This window comes from Diabrotica undecimpunctata, chromosome 1 (genome assembly GCF_040954645.1).
Source record: "Diabrotica undecimpunctata isolate CICGRU chromosome 1, icDiaUnde3, whole genome shotgun sequence".
NCBI lineage: Eukaryota > Metazoa > Arthropoda > Insecta > Coleoptera > Chrysomelidae > Diabrotica > Diabrotica undecimpunctata.
In genome coordinates, this window is record NC_092803.1 from 163,109,071 (window position 1) to 163,132,751 (window position 23,681).

Here is a 23,681-nt window from a genome sequence, read left to right on the forward strand (position 1 = left end):
CATGATAAAAATAGATAGATCCTCTCAAAATGGTAACATTTTTTAATCGATAAATTTTTAAGTTTAAATTGACGTTGTTGATTTTTTATTACATACTTATGGCCATGTTCCAAAATTGAAATTTTTAGACACAGGGCTATTGTGAAAAGTTTTAGAATTTTTTGAATATTTGTCTATAAGTTCAGAACATAAAATTGACCTGTAGGCGCTATAAAATTTAAAAAATGAAGTTTGTCAGCGAATAGGTTATTAAAAATTATTATGCAAGGATTTTACAAAAAAAAATCGCCGTTTTCATAAAGTACCTTTTTTCAAATTTGAGTGGTAGTTCTGCAATAACAGTTGATCGAAATTAAACTTATAAAATCTTTGATTAAAGCTTATCCAATGTACTTTTATGATTTTATTGCTATAATTTATAAAATCACGTACCTTAGGCTTCGCAACAATCTAAATCACAAAGTACATATTTTACTCCTTAAGTCACATAAATAAATAATAACAAAAAATTTGATGTTGCAATCACTAGAGAGTTGTTCCTAACATCGCTCGTTATAACACAAAGTCGGTTTCAAAAGTTCACTAATTATTATTATTGCATGATATCGACCTTTTTTTATCCATTTTAAATATTTTTAATATAAAAAAACACTACACAAAATTTCAGCACAATTAATCACGTAGCTTTTGCAAAATTATTTTGTAATCTAAATTTTTGAAAAAAAGAACAAAAATTTTCAATGATTCAAATTTTATTTGAAAGCTCGAATGCCCTTTTATATGTAAAAAATGTTTTAAGTATTTAAATCTTTGTTTGTCGGCTCTGCATAATTTTGAAAATTAATAACTGTATTTAAATAAAATTAAAATTTAACTAAAACAAATTTTGAATTCAAAATTTTTTTTCATAGTCTTTTTTTATTAGAGATTTTTGGATACTTTTTAAAGATTCTATGTTGCTTTTAAATACCTGAAAAATATTATTAAAAAAATATTGATTTCTGACTGTTTTACTGGTTTTTGCTAATTTTGCAATAATAGTACTAATTTATTCAATTTGCAATCAATTCTATCTACAGTAAATTTAATTGAAAACTTTTTTGTCTTCACGAAATTTTTATAAAATGCATAGCAGCCGATATACTTAGCAACGAAAAGGAGAATAAAATTTGGTTAATAAAAAATTAAGCCCACCTTTTGAAGTATCCGCATAGTGCAATTATCATTTCTAATAATATTTCGAAGCGATTAAAGTAAAAAATAGAACCCAAAACAGATACCGCCTGGTCTATTTATAGAGCGATAGCGCAGAATTTCGGCCCAATGCTTTTTAAAATGCATTCATTTTTTTCGAATCCTGAGAAAACTAATAAGTATTTTTGAAAAATTTAAACGCAAAATGAAAGATTTCATTAATAACGAGGGCTGAAAGTCCCTGAAAACACCTATAAGTTACAAGGGTGAAAAAGAAGAGAAAATTAAGTGTGATTTTTAATTTCAAATATTTCATTCAAAAGAAACTTTTTGTTTATTCTAAGGGACTTTGGCCCTCGGTAATAATGTAATCTTTCATTCTGCGTTTAAGTTTTTCAAAAATACTTATGATTTTTTGCCAGGATTCGAAAAAATAATTGCATTTAAAAAGCATTGGACCGAAATTTTGCGCCTACGCTAATTTTTTTTGTATTAATTTCTCCTTTAGAATTTGTTATTTATGCTTTGTTAATCATACTAAAATACAAGATATATTGACAAAATACATTTTGAGGCAGTGATAGCTTACAAATTTTGTTTATGAAATAAATAATTATCTGCAACTCATTGTCAATCAGTGTTACTATCGACAATCACAGCTATGTGAGCATATCATAAGTTATTTATCGGAAACCTATTAACACGGCCTCTAATCGCTCCTTTTGCTTGTAGGAGGCGTTAATGCCTATTTACCTTTTTTAGGTGAAGAAGACCCTCGGCCGGCAACGCCAGACTGGATGATTCTGATTGCAATGGCCTGTGTTGATCGGTGAGTGCGGTCGCAATATCCCGCAGCCTCTCATTCCTCCAATCCTTTCTCGCCCTCGCTTTATCCTCACACCGTAATTTATCTCGAGTCGGTGGCGAGCCACTACTCACTATATAATCTGAAACAACATAAAAAACAAGATTAGATTATGAGTATAAAGATACAAGGTAAAAATTCAGATGATGAATATCCATTACTTTATTTTAGCTTACATTATTTATAATAATTAGAAAATTTAGTAATGTAATAATGTTTTTAAGAAGATTTAACGTTTTTTTCAATAAATCTATACTACGTAATCGATCAGCTGTTGCGTTTGAAGCATGCATTGCATTCCAACTATTGGCTGCTTTTATGCACGTGTTTTTCGTCGTGTGTCGCGTGGCGACAAAAAACGCGGCGTTCTCCAAAGACATTGTCTTAATATGCGTCAACGTCGGTGAGCCGCTTGATACCTGCCGCGGCGTTCTCAAATTCTGTTGTCCGAAATTAAAGAATGCCTGGCGACAGGCGTTTTATAAATCCGTTGAATTTAATTGGTGCTTTTATGCAACGCGTTTGTTGTCGCCGATGCTTGGATAGGAACTATATTTTGCTAGCCTGCAGATGTGTATGGATGTGTGAAGACCTCTGTTGTTGTCAGGGAACACCTCGATGGTGAACTATTTATTGACGAAATTGAAAAAACCGACCATCTTTGTGAAATTTATCATCAGATGATTACAAAATCAATTGTCTTAATTCTTCATGTAGTGTATATGCGCCTGAGGATTCTTGCATTATTTATTGGGTGAACAATTATATATTTGTATAGGTATAAAACACAAGGATCCATTTTTTATCAATACACACTTCCTTAGTGCACGGTACGGTGGTCACTGATCTATTTAACAAATTTTATCTGAAACCGACATGTTAAACAAAAGTTCCATTTTGTTTCATCTATGAAAACCGCGTTTTTAGTCGTCACGCGACAGGCGACGAAAAACGCGTGCACAAAAGTGGCCGTAGAGCAGGCGCGATTTACAGGACAACCGACCACATTCATACTCTTAAAATAGAAGATATAACGAATATAACCATATGGCTTTAATAGTATGGAAGTATGAGCAATAGATCAGGCTCTAGTAAATTACCGCAGGTTAACTTTACTCACCCATTACCGCATACATTCATGACATACAAATTTAATCCTAAATATAAACCAAAATACCTATATAAAAATTCGGCTAGACAGAGATTTAAAAACATAATCAATTTGAATTATTCGAGAAGTAAAATACGGGGATAGAATCGCAATCAAGTTATTATACTTGTTTTGTTGTTTAGTGTTTAGTTTGGAAATGGATACCAGGAGATATATTTTGCAGAGTAGTTAATGCTTCGGGAGTTTTTAGACTTTATTCTTCTAAAAATCATAGAAGAGTTGCAGCAGAATATTTATATGACTGAAAGTGGGTGGGATGTCTTTTTAGGCGAAACACAGTGACGGCATGAAGATACTGGCATATCAAGCCGAAATGCACAAGTTCGATCCTCGACACCGACGAGTGGTCACCGTGCTTCGAAGGGCACGTAAATCCGTCGGTCCCTGTTACGTAAGCGAAGTTAAGTGAAAACCCTAACACCAGACCTTAGCCAGAAGGTCAGACGAACTTCACATGAAACAAGAAAAAATTATGTTTTTGACGCAGACGAATCCAGTTATATCAACAGTTCTAGTGTTATTATAGATTGTGTTAAAGTAGCAAGACAAAAAGACTTTAATTGTTTTCGTTCATGGTTATCAACGTAGATAACCTTTCTGAACTAACTACTTGAGTGGAAAACAATTAGTTGGCATTCGTTTGCCTTCCGTGTTTGATTTTGTATTCGGTCCCAGTGTCTGATGAGGCCAAGGGAGGCCGAAATAACATTATAACACCGTGTTGATTACCAATTCAAACACGAGAGATGGACGAATTATGCTCCTACGCCATATACTAGCAATAATCCAATAAAGCGATAACAAGCTTTTGCTAGAAGATGTAAACTTTTATATATTTCGTATAGCGCAAATCATCATCGCCATGATGATTTGCGCTATAGATGGCACCTTTGTACGCTAAATAAATATATAATTGATATAGAGAAAATTAGCGACAAATAACAGTCAGAACTTACAGCGATACATCAAAAATGAATCATACATCACACCAATAATACACACAAATAAGCAAATGACCACCATATTTTTTAGCAGATGACAAACCACCGCTAATTATCATTAAAATTACATATTCTATTGACGTTACAACCTCCGGTTCAGATGTTTAAATGAAAATCGTTCCCAAACGCAAATAAACAAATTAAAAAATATTGTATTTTCTGTGAATTCAATTGCAAAATGCTTATCATCCATCCTCATTGTATGTTCACACCACTACAACTATCTTGCTTCGCGTCTTTAATTTATCGTTTCTGTAAAATTTGTATAAGTCCTTATTTCTTCATTTCTAATTATCTGAAGTTTTGAAACTTGACCTGATCGACTGATGTAGTCCATTTTTTCAACATTCTACATCATGGACTGCGATTGGTTCTATTATTGCTCAGTATATATGAAGATTTGTTTACATTGTTGTCTTATTTGTCCTAAGCAATGATTTTAACATTTTATTGCAGTATGCATTTGCATAATTATGTTCTTTGATTATTCTACTCGCATAGGAATTTTTTTATTGATCATCTTCATAGTGAGTTCCATTTCGAATACTCTTCCGCTAAAGGTTGTTAACGCTTCTCGTACATACTTGTAGGGCCCTAGTGTTAGTCACCATCGGATAAATTACCGGGTGGAATGCCTCCAAGACATAGATGGTACGTGAGAAATGAAATACTAGGCGAGGACCAGACCTAGCAATACTGTAACATCTGAATCAGAATGGGAGCCCGAATAAACAATAAACAGAAAACCCTTCAATGAAGGCCGTAAACCCAATTAAACATCCCAGGAACTCTCAGAAGCGGGTTATAGCGTTAAGCTGGCACCTTGTTATATGCTAAAAATTTCAGTAGAAAATCTTGAGAACCTTTACTTATAGAGTAATTTATTTCTAATTTATCTTCTTCTTCTTCGCGTGCCATATCAGAATTATCCGACGTTGGCGATCACCATTGCGAAGGCTTCTCGATCTTCTGCAATATGGAATAATTGTCCTACATTTGATATCTGAGTCCATCACGAATGTGTTTTAACCAAGAAACTTGTTTTCTTCCTACACCCCTCGGCCCTCTATTTTGCCTTTAAGGATCAGTTGTAATATTTTATATCGACTTCCCCTTACTATATGTCCCAGATAAGACATTTTTCGATGTTTAACAGTCTTTAGCAGTTCTCTATCTTTGTTGATGCTCCTTAGTACTTCTTCATTAATTTTCCTTGCTGTTCAAGGTATCTTCAGCATTCGTCTATGAACCCACATTTCCAATGCTTCAATTTTGCTCATGATCGATACTTTTAGCGTCCACACTTCTGCAATACAAAAGTACGGACCAAACATAGCACTTAACCATTCTTTGTCTTAGTTCTTTATACTAACAATTTTAATTAATAATTGTTATTAACGAGACGGTTAAACGTAAGCATTAAACAATTGTATTACAGGTCATCTTTTGACACTAAACGGATGAAGCGACTGAATTGGTGAAAACAAGGTCTCAGGGTAATAAGTTATAATATATTAAAGTTACAATCAATCACGAAAATCTGATGCGAATATTGTGGTTACAATGATTGTTTTTTTTTACAAATACAATACCGAAGAATAATATTAATTTCATCAACCAATAAAATCAACGATAAGTTTTCGAAGAAACTTTATTAAAAAACTAACAAATTCGTCCATAACCTCTAAGCGAAATCAAAATGACGAGAATGACACTGATAACACCGGCATTTTGCTAATACTTCGTGCGGTGTTGCCAAATATTCCGACCGAATATGACATTAAAGTAAATTAAAATTATATTTTCTCTTTTAGGTGATGTAAATACTTTGTATGTAACGTTATCAACGTCGTTTGTTATTTTTCTTCAAATAAATATTTTATTCTAATTTTTTTTGATTTTATTCATAACTTAACTTTTTGTGTATAACACAATAAAAATGAGAAAGTTACAATATCTGGAAAACGTAATGAGGAGACAGCAATATGAAATGCTAAGATTGATAATACAGGGAAATATAAGAGGAGGAAGGAATGTGGAAAGAAGAATGTCATAGTTTAAATAATGAAGTTCAATAGAACTCTTCAGAGTAGCGGTAATATATAAATATTTTTTGGTACGCCCATAGCTAACAAATCCACGGGACGCGTCATGTGCCCGATTTATAATTACAGTAGCGTGGTCACTTTATTGTGTTCACAAGATTCTTGCTTTGGCAGAAATGACTCACTTGTTTGAGTATTTATTTTTTAACTCTTAACTTCCGTTAATGGAAATAAAGAGAGGAGTTAGGCAAGGCTGCATACTATCACCTCTATTATTTAACGCTTATTCTGAAGAGGTAATTCGAGAAACTCTGGAAGATGAAACAGTCGGCATAAGAGTAAATAGAGTCTTAGTTAACAACAGTTAACTAAGATATGCATAAGATATATGTCAGATATGCAGATGATACAGTAATAATAGCCGAATAGTAATGTGTAGTAGGGAGTACGGACTCTCGCTCAATATCAAAAACACGAAGTTTATGAAAATTTGTAAAAACAACCATAATACTAACGAAATCTTAATAGTAGAGGGCCAGCAGATCGAAGGAGTAAAAAAGTACACTTACCTAGGAACACTTATAACAGAAAATAATGACTACACAGCAGAAATCAAAGTCAGAATCGAAAAAGCACGTTCTAATTTTATGAAAATGAAAAAGGTCCTATGTGGCAAAGATTTAACATTAGCTCTTAAAGTACGCCTGACAAAGTGTTACGTATACAGTGTACTATACTATGGAGTGGAATCATGGACGGTAAATCTAGAGACAATGAGCCGACTTAACGCCTTTGAAATGTGGACCTATAGAAGAATTATGAGGGTTTCCTGGATAGATAGAGTTACGAACAATGAAGTACTGAGAAGAATAGGTAAAGAGAAGGAAGTTGAACTTACAATTAAAGAAAGAAAGCTACAGTATATCGGACATGTGATGCGGGGCGAGAAGTATGGCATCCTGCGACTCATAATGCAAGGAAAGATAGATGGCAGAAGAAGCATCGGAAGAAGACGAAGTTCATGGCTTAAGAACCTGAGAGGATGGTTTGGATACAGCTCAAAACAACTATTGCTACTGCCTCAAAAATTAAAATAGCTATGATGATTGCCAACCTCCGTAGCGGAGATGGCACCTGAAGAAGAAGAACTTCCGGTACTTAAGCCTCGGTCCATTTTCTAAAGCTATACATATGGTCAGCGCTGTGTTTTCTTTACCAGTAGATCTTTTAAGAAAAGAAAATCCCTTTGATTCTAAACGGTTCTCTGTCCTAACCCATAATTAGCACTAATCTAACATGATCATCGAAATTCCTCCTTCTTAGATGACAATTTAAGACATAATAGAATATCTCAAATTATTTCATACTTGGCGTGTAAGTTAATTTTCTCATATTTTTCATCTATCTTATAACTTTACTTATATTATCAACCCCTATCTTATAACTGTCTCGCTATTGTAAATTACCCCTCTCACTACTCTTTTGTTACTGTGTATCATCTTATATCTTTCTCGTTCTCGTTTTCTTTCCTTTCCGTTCTTTTATTTATTAGGTTTCCCTAGTCCTTTCAAAAGAAGAAGCAAAAGAAGATTTTTATAAAAGAAAATGTGAAGAAATAGAGCAATTGCAGGCAAAACATGATATTTTTAATGTACATAAAAAAGTGAAAGAACTTGCAGGTACACAAAAACGTAAGCAGCCAAATACCCTGTATAATGTCAACGGAAACATAATAACAGAACTAGAAGAACAGTTGAAGGCATGGAAAAACTATATTGAAGAACTCTTTGCAGATGATAGACAACAATCTGATCTAAGTAACATACAAGGAGACGACGGTCCAGAAATAACGGAAGAAGAAGTAATGTACGCACTAAAAATAATGAAAAATGGTAAAGCCCCAGGTCCAGATAAAATACCAACGGAAATCCTTAAACTAATAGAAAAAGACTCGATTCATATTTTAGTTGAACTTTTCAATAGCATTTATACATTAGGAAAAATACCACAAGAATGGCTTTTATCCACCTTTGTTATTATACCAAAAAAGATAAATGAAAAACAATGTAGTGATTACCGTACAATCAGTCTGATGAGCCATGTACTGAAAATATTCCTGAAAATTATACACTCTAGAGTACACAGAAAACTGGAAATGGACATCAATAATACCCAGTTTGGATTCCGAAATGGACTTGAAACAAAAGAGGCGTTGTTTGCACTGAACGTTATGTCTCAAAGATGTCTTGACATAAATCAAGATGTATTCATGTGTTTCATAGATTACAACAAGGCCTTTGATAAAGTGCGGCATGATCACCTAATCAGACTCCTGACAGAAAAGAATTTAGATAAACGAGACATCCGACTAATATGTACTACAATCAGAAAGCAGTAGTGAGAGTAGAGAATAATACCACTGAAGAAATTGAAATAAAGCGAGGTGTGAGACAAGGGTGTATACTGTCACCAACCCTGTTTAATCTCTATTCCGAAGACGTAATGAATAGAACACTCTCTGAGCAATCCGTAGGTATTAAAATAAATGGTGTTAGATTAAACAATCTGAGATTTGCCGACGACACCGTTCTGATCGCAGAAACACTTAAAGAGCTACAGACATTGGTGAATAAGATAGCAGACTGCAGCGAAGAATATGGACTATCTTTGAACATAAAGAAAACTAAATTTATGGTAATATCGAAATCAACACAAAATGTCCAAAATTTATATTTACACAATGAAATTATCGATCGAGTTAGCAAATACAAATATTTAGGCACTTTTATAAATGAAGACAACGATAGCTCAGCAGAAATCAAAATAAGAATAGAAAAAGCCAGATCCATATTCACTAAAATGAAGAGAGTGTTCTGCGGAAGAGATTTGAGCCTTGAAATGAAACTTCGCCTGATGAGATGTTACGTACTTTCTGTGCTGTTCTACGGAATGGAGTCATGGACGTTGAAAAAGATTGATACCAAAAAATTAGAGGCATTTGAACTGTGGATGTATCGCAGAATCCTGAGAATATCATGGACTTGAGAAGAATGAATAAAGAAAAGGAAGTCATATTTACGATCAAAAAACGAAAACTACAATACTTGGGACACATTACAAGAGGCGAAAGATATGAACTGCTTCGAATAATTATGCAAGGGAAAATAGCAGGAAAAAGGTCCATAGGAAGAAGACGAAACTCCTGGCTAAAGAATCTACGGGAATGTTATAGCTGTAGCAATAACGAATTGTTTCGGTCAGCAGTTTCGAAAATACGTATAGCCCTGATGATCGCCAACCTTCGGAACGAAGATGGCACTTGAAGAAGAAGTCCTTTCAAAAATAAGCTGGTGCCCAAAATGTTCTTCTCTTTCACTCTTATCTATCTCACTCGCGTACAACTTGTAATCTAGTTCTGTCGAACCCCGACCAAGACGCCTATATTAGACTGAAGCACAGACCTTAGTATCGTATTTGTGTAACCGTGTTACCAATGATCAGAGTATCAGAGCATTTACTATTTTCCATTAGGTACCCACCTCCACCGTGGTGATATACAATTAAGTTTCTCCCACTAGTGAGGCCTGAAACCTTCCTTTTATTTTTTGGACGTTACGATGTAATCAAATATTCCATACGGCATAATTTTGTAGCTAGTATTCGACTAGATTTGCCTTAGAGTAACAGCATCATTTTTGTAATTAAAATGAGGTTTTTGTATACATCTTAAATTTTATTAAATATGCATTATATTTATGCATATTCCTGTATGCATTCCTATCTTTCAATATTTTCTATTTGCTAAAATAATAACAAGATGTTTTATTTTAGTTTTATTTTTTATCTATATTTAAACGCAGATGACAAAGCAGGTTACTTCACTTGTTCATATCAGCGTATCTGTCTTATATAAACAGGTGTACGACCTACGTCGTAAACACAATTTGAAAATTTTTCCTACTGTAATGGTATTTTAAGTTAACGTTAGTTTTATGCTAGCTCAGCTAGGAAATTGAACAATTTTACACCTTTTAGAAATACGTATATCCTTTGAATTACTTCCGTAAGTTGTCATTAAATATTTTTTAACAGCCAAAGGCAGACGAGAATATATAAGACTTCAATAAAACCAGATGAGATATAAAGTCATCGCCTAGTTCCGAGGTTTAAAGAAAAGAAGAACATTAAAGCTGTAGGAAATTTTTATGGATACTATCGACACGAGCGATATAAAAACTAAAACGTTCTTTAGGTATTATATAAAATGGTTTGATCAACACTTGTGTCGTATAATAAACTAGAAACATCAAATGATCATTACGAATAGAAGTGTTTAAGTTGCGTGAAATCATGATTTAATCGAAACTACAGTTTTACTTTTAGTAGCAACAGCAGCTCACGAACGTGATAATTAGATACCCGTTATAAAATCACAGGTCGTGATTTGAACCTCATCTCTACTAATAAGTAATAATTTTGAGTTGTTAAATCGGCATCACAATTTGTCTAGAGCTAGTGGCAAATCACTCACCGCACTTTGCGCTCACCATCATGTTGTAATCTAAAGATTGGAGTGCAACACAACGAGATAAATAAAAATGAACATAAAAATACAAACCGGTGAAATAAAGAAGATGCCGAGATGATGATAGCCTTCTAGCTGACCGCTTTAACCGAGGATACAAAGATCTTCCGGCGATAGGAAAGTGAATATGTCTATTTGCCACTTTCTTGATAGTACACTATGTAGTGAACCTGGTATTTACTGAGAGCTGCACTTACGTAAAACATCAAAAGTTAAGTAATCCCAAAAGACTAATAGCAAATCTTTGCAGACCGTTTTTGCAATACAAAATATTTGTCAGAGTCTAATAAGAAAAATATGACAAGTGTTCTTTAAATTATTAACAACTTTTTTTTATAAAAATGTAAATTGTTTATTATCAGTATTGTCTTACTCATATTTTTTGTTTCGACATTATTCTGATACTATTTTCATGTGGAATATTTTGTAATTATCATGTCACGAGAATTAATCATAATTGTAAAATTGAAAATATTGTGTTTGAACGATTCGGTCTCCAGATGGGTCACCGCTTTCAAAATAAAACTTAAAAAAAATTTAAAAAACGATTTTATTTTGTTACATTGGAGACAAAAAAGTCTCTTTATTATTTAATTTTATTTACCTCACTCACATTGACATGTTAGTTACGTTGTAAAATGGTATTGTGAATATTTTTAAGAAGTATTGCATCTTAATAATTATACTCTCTTGACGTCATGATGTGTTGGGAGATATTACATCATACCAGGCCACCTAGGGCTTGATAACATAGAAAAGGTTCCCTAGATGGGAACACAGAGCTCAACCCTTTTTGAATCGTAGGTTTCTTGGATTAGTGAATTATCCCCTCATATTATTATTATGGAAAATGTTTGCCGAAACAGAGGCTTTTCTACTTGCCATTCAGGAACATGTAATTAAAAAAAGGAACGATGCAATATCTTATAGCGGACTTCCAGGCAACTGATAATAAGGAACAACATGGCTTAGTGGGAAAGATACTCTGTCCTAAGCTAGCTAAAAAACTGGAATTTTTCGAAACAGACGTATTATAAACATGTCCCTGATCTTCTTCTTTGTCAACCATTTTCCATCCACTCCTGAATGTAGGTCTCTCCCAATTGCTTCCATCTTTCTCTATCTAGCGCCAATCTAATCCACTGTTTGCCTGCCACTGTTCTTATGTCATCTACCCATCTTTTTTGAGGTCTTCCCGTGCTTCTTGTTGTCGTCCTTGGTCTCCATTCTAGAATTCTCCGTGTCCACCTGTTGTCATTATATCGGGCTACGTGACCTGCCCAGCGCCATTTCATTTTTGCAATTTCTTCCACAATATCTCTAATCTTCGTTCTACGTCTTATCTCGGTGTTTCTAATCTTGTCTCTTAGTGATATTCCATGCATGATTCGTTCCATTGCTCTTTGCGTTGTTTCTAATTTTTTAGCAGATTTTTTGGTAAGGGCTACTGTCTCCAAGCCGTAAGTACAAACTGGTAGTATGCATGTGTTATACACCTTTTTCTTTAAGTTTACAGGAATGGAGGTGTTTTTCAAGATATATGCTAATTTGCCGAAAGCGCCCCATTACCAGTTGTGTTCTTCTTTTAATTTCAGCATCTTGATTTGGTTTTCCTAGTTTGATAACATGACCTAGAGATATACCTAGGTATATCTAGGTCATATATCTAGGTCATGTCCCTGATACTCTGCTGATAATGACAACTACAACCTGGCATATAGTAGACCAGATCTTACACCAATGAATTAACAAGTTAGCCAAACAACGGTTACTGATGTGACCATACCTAAAACAACAATTTGCGTGTTAAATACCACGCGAAAATCGCCGAGTATAGGGATCTTGAGATGCAAATATTGGGTAATTGAGAATGATACCCAAAATATATCTAACTATTCTACTACTGGTGTCATTCCGAAGAGCGTCTTAGAGAATATCAAACAGCGGTAATGTTGGCGGGAGATTCTGTATCATAAAATTTCACCTAATGCTCGTTTATATGGAAAAAGTAACTATAACGTTATAAACGTCACATATTTGTTTTTTTTTTCTTTTAATAATTATTTTATTTCAATTTCTTTTGATTTTATTCATTTATTAACTTTATCTTTCATTTTACTATTTTTATTCTAAAAATAGTTGGCGTCCAAGTCTTCAACCAACTAAATATCTTATTTAATTTTTATTTTTCATTTTCACTAAATATTATACTTAATTCCTTTATTCAGACCCTATTATGTTCTATGAGGTGATGACATATAAATTTCTACGCATCACTTCAGTAGACAGTACCTTTCTTAGACAAACCCTTCTTTCAGTGCGTCACTAATTTTGACGTCATATAGGATTTTAAGAATGTCGAGAATTATTGCATGACATTTTAGGTAAATTTGACAGTTGCAGGATCGTAATCTATCTTTTTCTAATTGAAAATAATTTAATAATTTTAATATTAGTCTTTGTTCTTTCTCGATATATCTCGGCATATTTAAAATATTTTTATGACAATAAATACAAAATTAAATTTTTACTGTAAAATGTCTGATAATACTAACCTGGAATGACAATTATCATTTTATCAGTTGACATTGTGAAAGTACTGTCACGATCGAGACAATCTGCGTCAAATTATATTTATGCGCATCATTGAATGGATATCTATTTAGCGTATTCTAAACTCCAATCAATTATACATCCGTAAGTAGAATTAGTTTTAATATGCTAATACCCGTGAACGATAAATAATTTTCTAAGTTCTATGTATAATAATCATAGACTCACGTTTTTTTCTATCACTTCCAGCTTAATATGTTAGAGAGAATTCGATCAATTATGACGCACTGAAAGAAGGGTTTGGGACGAACTATATCTGTTAGTTGGCAACTCTGCTCTCTTATGTCACTTCTCTGTCATTGCTATAATTCTGTAGTGGCACATTTTCGATAAATATCGTTTATCTATAAAAAGGCATGTTTGGATTGAAAATTCATTTATAATATTAAATCTTCTCTCGGTTTTTTTTGGTCTATTAATTTTTCCTGTTCCCCCTTGTTAGGTGAAAATTTATAAAAGCCTTGTGGTGCACCACACACATGGGATGACAACTGCAGCAGATATACAGAACCTAATAGCTGTGTAGAATGATAGTTGCTCAGAACTAAAACGGGCTCAATCTCGGCATCTCCAGCAAGTTATCCTGTGAAGCCAACATCAGCAACTAACCACTACTTTCTGAAATCCTTTAAAGCCTACAACAAGTTATTCAGTAATGCCATACAAAAACCACATTTTAATTGTTATTATTTAATTAGTTATTATTGGCACAATTGTGCCAATAATAATTAATACAAACAATTACTCAAAAAAATTAAACTTCGAATAGAAAACGCTCGAACACGAAGACCGTTAACGTTGTGATTAATTCAAAACTGGAGGCATTCGAAATATGGATATATAGGAGATTCTGAAGATATCACGGAGATATCTTTAGGATTACGATAGATCTTTAGGATATGTAATAAACAACGACGTTAAGAGAAGAATTATTAAGAACTCATGTTACGCTACGTGGGGAGACATACTTAATGCTTCATTTGACTATATATTAGAAGATCCAGAGTAAGAGAAGCATAAACTCTACGTCGTGGAGAATGCACGTAGAAGATCACTATTTATAGCATTCATTAATTTATAAAACGTACTCCATTGTTTAAAATACTGGGCTGTGATTAAGAATGCCATACAAAATAAAAGAATTGACTATAGATACACATATTTCATAAGAAAATATGTATACAAAGGAATAACACAAATATTTAGAATAATTAGGACTGAAGTTAGAGTGGGATACGATATCTCCAAAACTGTTCAATTAGTGGTTGGACCATGCCTTAAAAAACTGCAATCTAAAGAACTAGGTATTAAAATAAATGAAAAATGAAAACAACGATGTAGCACGTAGAACGACGTGGAAAGTAATTAGTTAGAAGCAATACTGTGCACATATTATATGCTGTTTGATCTCATATGTCTTTCTGACTAATAGACCGTCGGATTTTAATAGAAGTTCAGTGACGATTTTATCCCTTATAAAAATTAAGATTACAGAAAGATGAAATCAATGAGAGTAAAATATGTGAAAACTTGGGGTTTTCGAGGGAAATTTGCGTGAAAATTGAATTTTCTTTTGTAAAGAAAATCTTCGTTTGTAAAAAAATGTTCTTCCTTATGCCAATTTACGAATCGATAGACCAGTATTGATTCTGATTTTAAAAATTTTGGCATAAGGGCTACTGGTACCCTAAGGGCGTTAATTATGACCTAAACATGTAATATTAATAGATCAATGTCCTATTTACTCCTTCATACCACTTGAAAAGTTGTTAGTTTTCACGATAAGGAACCTGCAAGAAAAGTCATACCTGCAGGTATGAAAACGAACACTTTTAGCTTGGAAAAGATGCAGAAAATAAACGAAATAAAAGAAAAATAAACATGGTTTAATTCTAAATTCCCCTTATTTTTGCTTATCTCATATGAAATTTTCCGTACACAAAAAAGTATAAGGGATAAAATCCGACGGTCTATAGGGTTGTAATATAACGGAATAATCTTCTGATCCTATTACGCCATTACTGTTTATATTGAGTTGAATCAGAAAAGCCGTAGTTGCCGTAAGTTTATGTTCCCGCACGAAATCCCCCACGTTATATAATCATCTCGTGCTCTCGTCGATTAGAACTGCTTTCTGCTTTGATAGATATTTTAATTCTCTGTAATTTTTGTAATAACAGGTCTATGATGAATGGCGTTACAACAATGTTGGAATTTGAAAAAAAACTTAAGGAGCTTAACGCTTTTATAATTATTATTAGTGGCATGAACCGTTTTCGTTTTCATCATTGGACGAATACGTTTTTATACCTGGTGAGTCGTCTTTATTCAAAAAATATGATATTATTACTAACTAGTTATCAACCACATAATAGGAAACAATATATATCCTAATAATATCAGACTACAAACGAAAATAGTATAGATGCACCAACACTAATACCAAGAAAAAAAACTCGTGGTAAAGCGAAAAAGCTAAAAATATAATCAGATGTAAATAAGAACTGAATGTATCTCAACTGGCCAACTATTCTACCTTTTCTTTAATAAAAAGAATAAAACTAAAGCTCTTTTATAATTTTTCCATTTTTTTTAAAGTTATTTTATAATTTATTATCAATTTAATTGACATAAATAGAACAAACATTCCAAACTGATTATACATGTAAAATACAGAATTACAATCAAATTATAAAGATAACTATATTGAATGCAACTTTCGTATTTATATTTAATATCTGTTATGTGCTGTATCTCCAATGCTTTTCATCATCATTATTCTGGCTTTACAACCCTGCGTGGGTCCTAGCCTCCTCAAAAATTTCTCTCTAGTCATCCTTATCCATCGCCTTTCTCCGCCAAGCACGTATTCCCATATTTCTCATGTCTTCATCGATGTTATCAAGGAACCTTGTTCTGGGTCTTCCTCTTCTTCTCTGACTAATGGGTCTATCAAGAAGCGTTTTTCTAGCTGGGTCATTTTGTCCCATCCGAATTACATGCCCTATTCACATCAGACGTCCTATCTTATATTTTACGATATCAGGTTCCTGGTATATTCTATAAAGTTCAAAGTTGTATCGTCTTCTCCACACTCCTTTGCCGTTCACTGTTCCATAGATTCGCCTTAGTACTTTTCTTTCGAAACATCCTAACATGTTTTAATTATTTTTTGTTAGAGTCCAGGTATCTGAACCATATGTTAGGACTGGGCTGATTATTGTTTTTGTAGAGTTTTATTTTTGTATTTCTCGATATCATTGGGGATTTAAGGAGGAGATTGAGCCCAAAATAGCATCTGTTGGCCGTGCAAATTCTGCGGTTTATCTCTGCGGTAGTATTATTTTCAGTGTTAAGCAGCGCTCCCAGGTATACAAATTCGTTCACTGCTTCGATGACGGCGTTTTTTATAACGCGTGGTCGTAGAATTTGTGGTTGCGTGCTTATTTTCATATACTTCGTTTTGTTGGTGTTTATTATTAAACCGATTTTTGTAATTGATTCTTTTAATGCTACATACGCCTCTCGAACAGCGTTTTCCGTTCTCCCAATAATATTGATATCATCAGCATAGGCCAGAATTTGCAATGATTTATTATATATTGAACCAGTGGTTGTGATTTGTGACTTATTCGGGCAGTCAAGGTTCAGATTTATTTCACAACAGTTTCCTATGTACGTTTTAGTGGGAATTGGTCGCAAAATTTAGGTTTCTATTAACAGATGGCGTATTGAAAGTGGTAGGTTAATTTTGACTTTTGTAAACACGTGTTTTTAGTTAGTAGTAAGTCGTTTGTGTACAAATTAACTGGATAAATATTTGGTTTTTGATAGCAACGTATTATTAAATCATTGAAGAGGATATATCTATCAAGTAAGTGCTATTATTTTATCTGTGCTAGTTGGTACAACTGCCCAATTATCAGTGTTGCGTTTTCGCAACACTGGGCATAAGGCATATTATTAGTACAAAAAATCATTTTTGTTCTAGAAGGTGGAAATAAGATGTCAAATCAACTTGGCTCGACCAGTTTCGGTCGTAATAGTAATAATAGTCGTCCTAAAAAAATTTTTTACGAATCAAGAGCACATAAAATTATGTCCATGCTGGAAGAATCGAATCTTATGGAGTCGGCTTCCAGTGCAGATGTTTTCCTAGCACCTCCTGACCCCACTGAATTGACTGATGAAGATAGTGGAGATGAAGACTGTGAAGGAACACTCAATAACCTAAACAAAAATATGTTGTATGCGGAATCAGAAGCTGTAATTCATCAAGAAGAAGAAAGCAGGATCGACGAAGAAAATATAAATCTATATGAAAAAGAGGCCGATCTAGTGACACAAATTCAGTGTGACACAAATTCAGGAAGAAGAAGATACGGAAGAGATTAAGATGGAAACAATGGCATCTACTGAGATTTGTACAAAAAGTGTAACTCTCCTACCACGGAAATGGATTCAGGGAGATTTACCAGATGAAAATTTCCTTTATTTGGATATTGAAAATAAAAAAACTCAAGGGAACACATACATTCCTTCATTTTATTCACGACCACTCAGTCCTTCACAGATCTTTGATTTTTTTTTTCAATGAAAAGCATTTAACAAATATTCTAAAGGAGACAGTTCGTTATGCTCTTCAAAAAGGTACTACTTTAGAATTTGAGGGAGACAAGTTAAAAGCCTTGTTAAAAAACCATTAAAAATGTTTTTTTTTTAATACTGATGTCCTTCCAATGTTTTTATGTGGCCATACAATGTTTTTAACAACTTTTTATTAAACTGATGATGGAATGATTCAATTCCGAAAAGATCTTCTTTAAAATAAAAAATTTAAGCTTTTAATAAGCATTTTTTATACCTTAATACACACGAACACCACGTGCTTCATAGTATGAAGCTTGGCGCTAGTTTATACCGCCCTACTGTACCATCTTTTTATTTCTAGTTTGAATTAATTTTATATAATGAACATTATGAAATCGCGACGGAATAAAACCCTAAAAACGATAATATCCCATTGGCCAAAATTTTTTTTTATTGATAAATCATTTACTTTGAGCTAGAGCTTTTTTAATTGTATCATTATCACCACTGGTTTACTTGTTTTTCATTTCTAATTAAATTATACTGGTAGTGCTAGTATTTTACTTGATCACTTTTATATTAGTCATGTCACAGTTAACGGCTCACGAATTATATAAATATACTCAAAGATAATATGAAGCTATAAACAGGCATCCCTTGCATAAATAGATACTTACTAAGTAGATACTACCTACATTATGACCTGTATGTTATTACAGAGTAATAACCTCTGGAGATAACCTACAGGCGACGACCGCTCTAGAATACGAGGTTTGGTCAATACTTTCTAATAATATTTATTATTTAATATGTCATATTTAAGGAATATTATAAGGATAATAAATAAAATAATTCCATAGAAAAGTATCAAAAGATCTGATATAATTCTTGAACGTAACGAAACCCTTTGCCGAATGTCGAACGTCTAACCGAGTTTTTAAAGATTATGCCTTCCCCTCTATCCAGGATTAATTGTAATTTTAACTACCTTTTATATATTCATCAATATTTTTAGTGTTTTTCCTTGAACAGGAATGTATATAATAGTTTTAATATTCTAGATTATTCCTCCTAGTGTTACCGCACATACAAGCACTATATTTCATCCTTCTAACTAGGTCATCGTTAATTTTTGAAGTCTTTTGTTTTGTAAGGACCGAATAATTCGTTCAGAACTTTTACAACTGACTTATGATCTACTTTAAGCAGACGTATTAACGACAAACTCACTAACACAGAAATCTATTAATCTTCGTACATGTTTTCTTTCTGTCCGTTTCTGCTGTAAGTCACAGACGAATCACAAAACACGATAGGACCAAGCTCGAGATGAAGAAGATGGATATAGTTAGACAATTTTTAAGAATGGGAGAGAGATGCTCATCAATAACAGTTATTGGGGACAAACAGCTTATATACATAGTATGGACATGTGGAAAGAGTGAACGAAAACAGATTGCCCCAAAGGGATCATGCAGGGCAAAGGGTGGATAAATAAAGAAATAAGTACTACAGATCTGTGAGCAGAAAATTATGGGTACGGTTAAGAAAAATATTTCCTATGACTGAGTATTTTCATTTAAATATTACAATTTTCCTTATACATAATTCTCGTTGGCAAAAAGTATATATATGGTTTAATTCACCGAAAACCGAAAGTGTTGTTCTTAATACAGATAGTAGGCTATTGATTATGTACTTTAGAAAGGAGTCACAACTAAAGGGGTTTTATTATTTCATATGGTCAATGGATCCCTAAATATGAAAAAACCGCGGAGTGCTCCCATTTAAAGAGATGCGTTTTTGAGAAAGGCGTGAATTTATTCCTATGCACTAGGGTGCATTTAGGTGAATTATATGCAGTTTACTATACATTCAAAACACGAACACACACGATTTTTCTTTTTTGCTCCATAACTTTTGGCCACGCCGGTATAGGTATAGGCATTGCTTTACCCTTCCTCTTCAAAATTTCATTGGTTACATGTAATACCACACTTGGATACTGTTAGGATTCATAGTATCCAAGATACGATTTTTCGAAGTTTACAACTCACACCATTTTTGGGCCATTTTTCCTATTTTTTCTCAAAAATTGTTCTACAAACTCTTTTCTACGCAGTTTAAGGTAAATGCAATGGTATATTAAAGAAAAAATAATTACCATTAAATAAAAAAAAAAATTTAAGCAGGATACGGTTCTTCAAAGTTTTCTACTTTTAATGATTTTTGACATTTACGGTAAAATTTAAAAATTACATACAAAAGCCGCACTGTTCATCTTTAAAATCAATTTTAATCTTTGTCGATAGGAAACTCGGAACCAAAGGTTACGAATTGTTACCGTCGAGTTGATATAATTAAAAAAAAATTGCTTTCGCTATCGTTACACATTTAAAATCGCCGGTCTCTTCAAGCTTTGTTTTTGAGAGAACGGTTCATTTTAGAATAATAGTACCACTAACCAATTTTGTTCAACATTATCTCAATTACATTTTTTGTTTAAAATATTTGTTTCTTGGGCGTACAGATTCTTGGTAAATCGATGATTTCCGTTTAGCCTTCCTACGAGGGACGGTTTTAGGGGTAAGCCCGGGAATAGGAAGGGCAAACTTGTTTGCAACTTTTTTGGGATCTTAAAATTGACATTTTCAGCAAAATTCAGCTTGCTCGTATGATTTTTAGAGGTTCAATGGCATTTTCGTCTCTGACGAGTACGACTGGAGTATTCTTTCCATGCACATTTAGGTATATACAAATTTGACGAACCATATCTTGGTTAGTTAGTCCTAGAATATTTTGCAATAGACTATTTTAAAGTAAAGAAAATAAGCTTTCTTTTTATTTAGTAATGCATATACCTAAATGTACAAGAAAAAAAGTTATAACGAGATATTTAAAAAATAGCCGTAAAACTTCGTTAAAAAATCGTTAAAAGTAGAAAATTTTGAAGAACCGTATCTTGTTTAAAATTACACCTAGAACCTCTTACTAGCGACCATTTTGAAGGTAATTAATTTTTAGTTCTTTCTACCATGGCATATACCTACCTAAAACTGCATAGAAACAAGTTATAGAAAAATGTTTGCGAAAACAGGGAAAATGGCCCAAAAATGATGTGAGTGGTAAACTTTGAAAAATCGTATCTTAGATACTGTGAATCGTAATGACTTCTACTAAATAACGTTTTAAAGAGGAAGGATAAAAGTTTTTTTCTATAAAGCAATGCCTATACTTATACCGCCGTAGAAAAAGGTTATGGGGCAAAACGGAAAAATCGCGGGTGTTTTTTTTTGGTTTGTTTTTCGAATATAGTTTGTAAAAAAAACTTTTGAAAATTTTGAATTTATAAGATGACTTTGAAAGGAAATTTAATTTTAAACAACTTTTCTGTAGATGTTAATGTACTAAAATTGCACAGAATTCACCCAAATGCACACCTTTCTCAAAAACACACTCCTTTACATGGTAGCACTCCGCGATTTTTTCATATTTGGGAGTCTATTGATCATACGAAACAATAAAACCCCTTTAAAGTTGTAGCTCCTTTTAGCCCTATTTGTTTAAACATAATCAATAGCCTATAGGTCAGCTGGAAATTTATCATGATTTGTTTAAATACCACATAAATAAGTAAATACGGATTAAATGATAAATTAGCGTGACGCTTATGTTCATTATTTTCATTTCGATTTCGATCAAATAATCCGGTCCCGTATCTTTACGGTCCAAATATTATTCCTCTCATTTATCCTACATTCATTATAAATACTGAGCTAACCATTCAGAAAGAAAACAATCAAAATGTAATAAATTACATCAATTGCATTTAAAATGGATCATAAAATACATTCTACTATAAAAAGAATGAGGTTAGTGGATGATTAAAACTTTATTTAATAGATTAATTGGATGTTCATTTTATTATAAGGTGTCTGAACTCGTGACTGATATATTGACCTACCTGACACACGACAACCTTTATCCTATATAAATAAACTAAATGAACAGTTTTAGTTCAATAATAGGACTATTACTATTACTGCAACGAAAATTAATCATTAATAAATCTATATAACGGAATTTCACATTACTCGACAGAATTCTAGAACATAACGTCCAACTATTTGGTTATAAATATCTTTTAAACATATAATTTTATATCATTCGAACGAATAAAATAAAATAAACTATACATTATACAATATAGTCCATTCGCTCGGCTCAGGAATATTTTGACAGATTCATTGTTGGAAATATATAACAAAAAATTCCTTCCTGCAAATTATCATGAATAATGAGAGTGCACATTCATTAATTTTGATTAGAATCTTTCCATTTGTAAATACTTATCTATAAACGACTATAAAATTTAAAAAATAAATTTTTGTTTTAATTGACAGCTTTACTTTGATACACCAGATAAAAGATAAAAATGGAATCACTATAAACGAAAAAAAAAGCAGATAATAAATATGGTTGAAGATTATTAGACAGAATTATACCAGCAAGTGCTATTCCAACCTCTTCGCCGGACATTTCATAAATTTCAGCATTTGTTCTTTGCTCCCATCTTATTTCTGTCAACTTTCCTCCAAAAATTCTTCTTAATATTCTTCGTTCCCATATTTCAATTTTCTGGTGTAGTTTCCTTGTTAACACCCATGTCTCGCACCCATACGTTTAGATCGCAGGATAGTTTTATACAGCCTTATTTTTTATATTTCTCGATACCTCTTTCGATTTTATTATTCTTTGCAAACTGCCTGCACACCTGTTTCCCTTTGCTATTCGTAACTCTATTTCCTTTTCTTCTTCGCATTTATTTGTCACAAAAACTTCCAAGCGATTCTCCCGGAGAATGAACGATTTTGTCACAGCTAGAAGATCGCAGTGGCTAGATCATCTTGTTAGAATGGAGGACAGTAGAGAGGTAAAGAACATGTAATGAAGAACACCGGAAGATAAGAGGAAAAGAGGCAGACTGAGGAGAAGATGGAGGGAAGCAGCTGCGGAAGATCTACAAGAAAAGAAGACAGAAAATTGGAAGAAAGAAGCTAGAAACAGAAGGAGATGGAAGAGAATTACTAAGCTATGGGCAGGAAACGGCCTGCTACAAGCTTTTATATAATTATAATCCAACCTCTTGGTAAAATGCGCAGGGACATTTACTACACAAGAAAGAAGACAAATAAAAACTCGAACATTACAAACCAATAAGCCTGTCTAACCAACAGACTATCAAATAAGTTCGATAGTTACCTGCCTGTTGAATAAGCGGGATTTCGCAAAGGTTATAGTATCCTAGAACATCTACAGACAATACGGACACTTATCGAAAAATCTAACGAAAACAATGGCCCTCTTCATATGGCATTTGTGGATTACAATAAAGCATTCAATTCCATAGAACTCTGGACCATATTAGAAGGAATGAATAACGCAAGGAATGGTTCCCATACAGAATACTCCTACGGAACATATACGATAATGCAACTATGCAAATAAACGTAGCAGAAGGTCTAACAACAAGCAAAATAAGAACCGAAATAGAAGTTAGACAGGAGACACTATCTCTCCAAAATTATTTACTCTTGCATTAGAAGAGGTATTTAAG

General features: G+C 33.1%; 1 protein-coding gene across 2 annotated transcripts in view; it reads right to left on the reverse strand.

Moving 5' to 3' along the window:
• Window positions 1–23,681, reverse strand: part of osp (myosin phosphatase Rho interacting protein outspread) — a 554,907-nt gene that overhangs the window by 63,883 nt on the left and 467,343 nt on the right. The window contains exon 5 of one of the 2 annotated variants that reach the window (XM_072520381.1): window positions 1,948–2,141. In XM_072520381.1, coding sequence (XP_072376482.1) covers window positions 1,948–2,141 — 194 coding nt within the window. Of the gene's footprint in view, window positions 1–1,947; window positions 2,142–23,681 lie in introns of those variants that run through there. The other variant, XR_011949803.1, reaches the window with a different exon arrangement.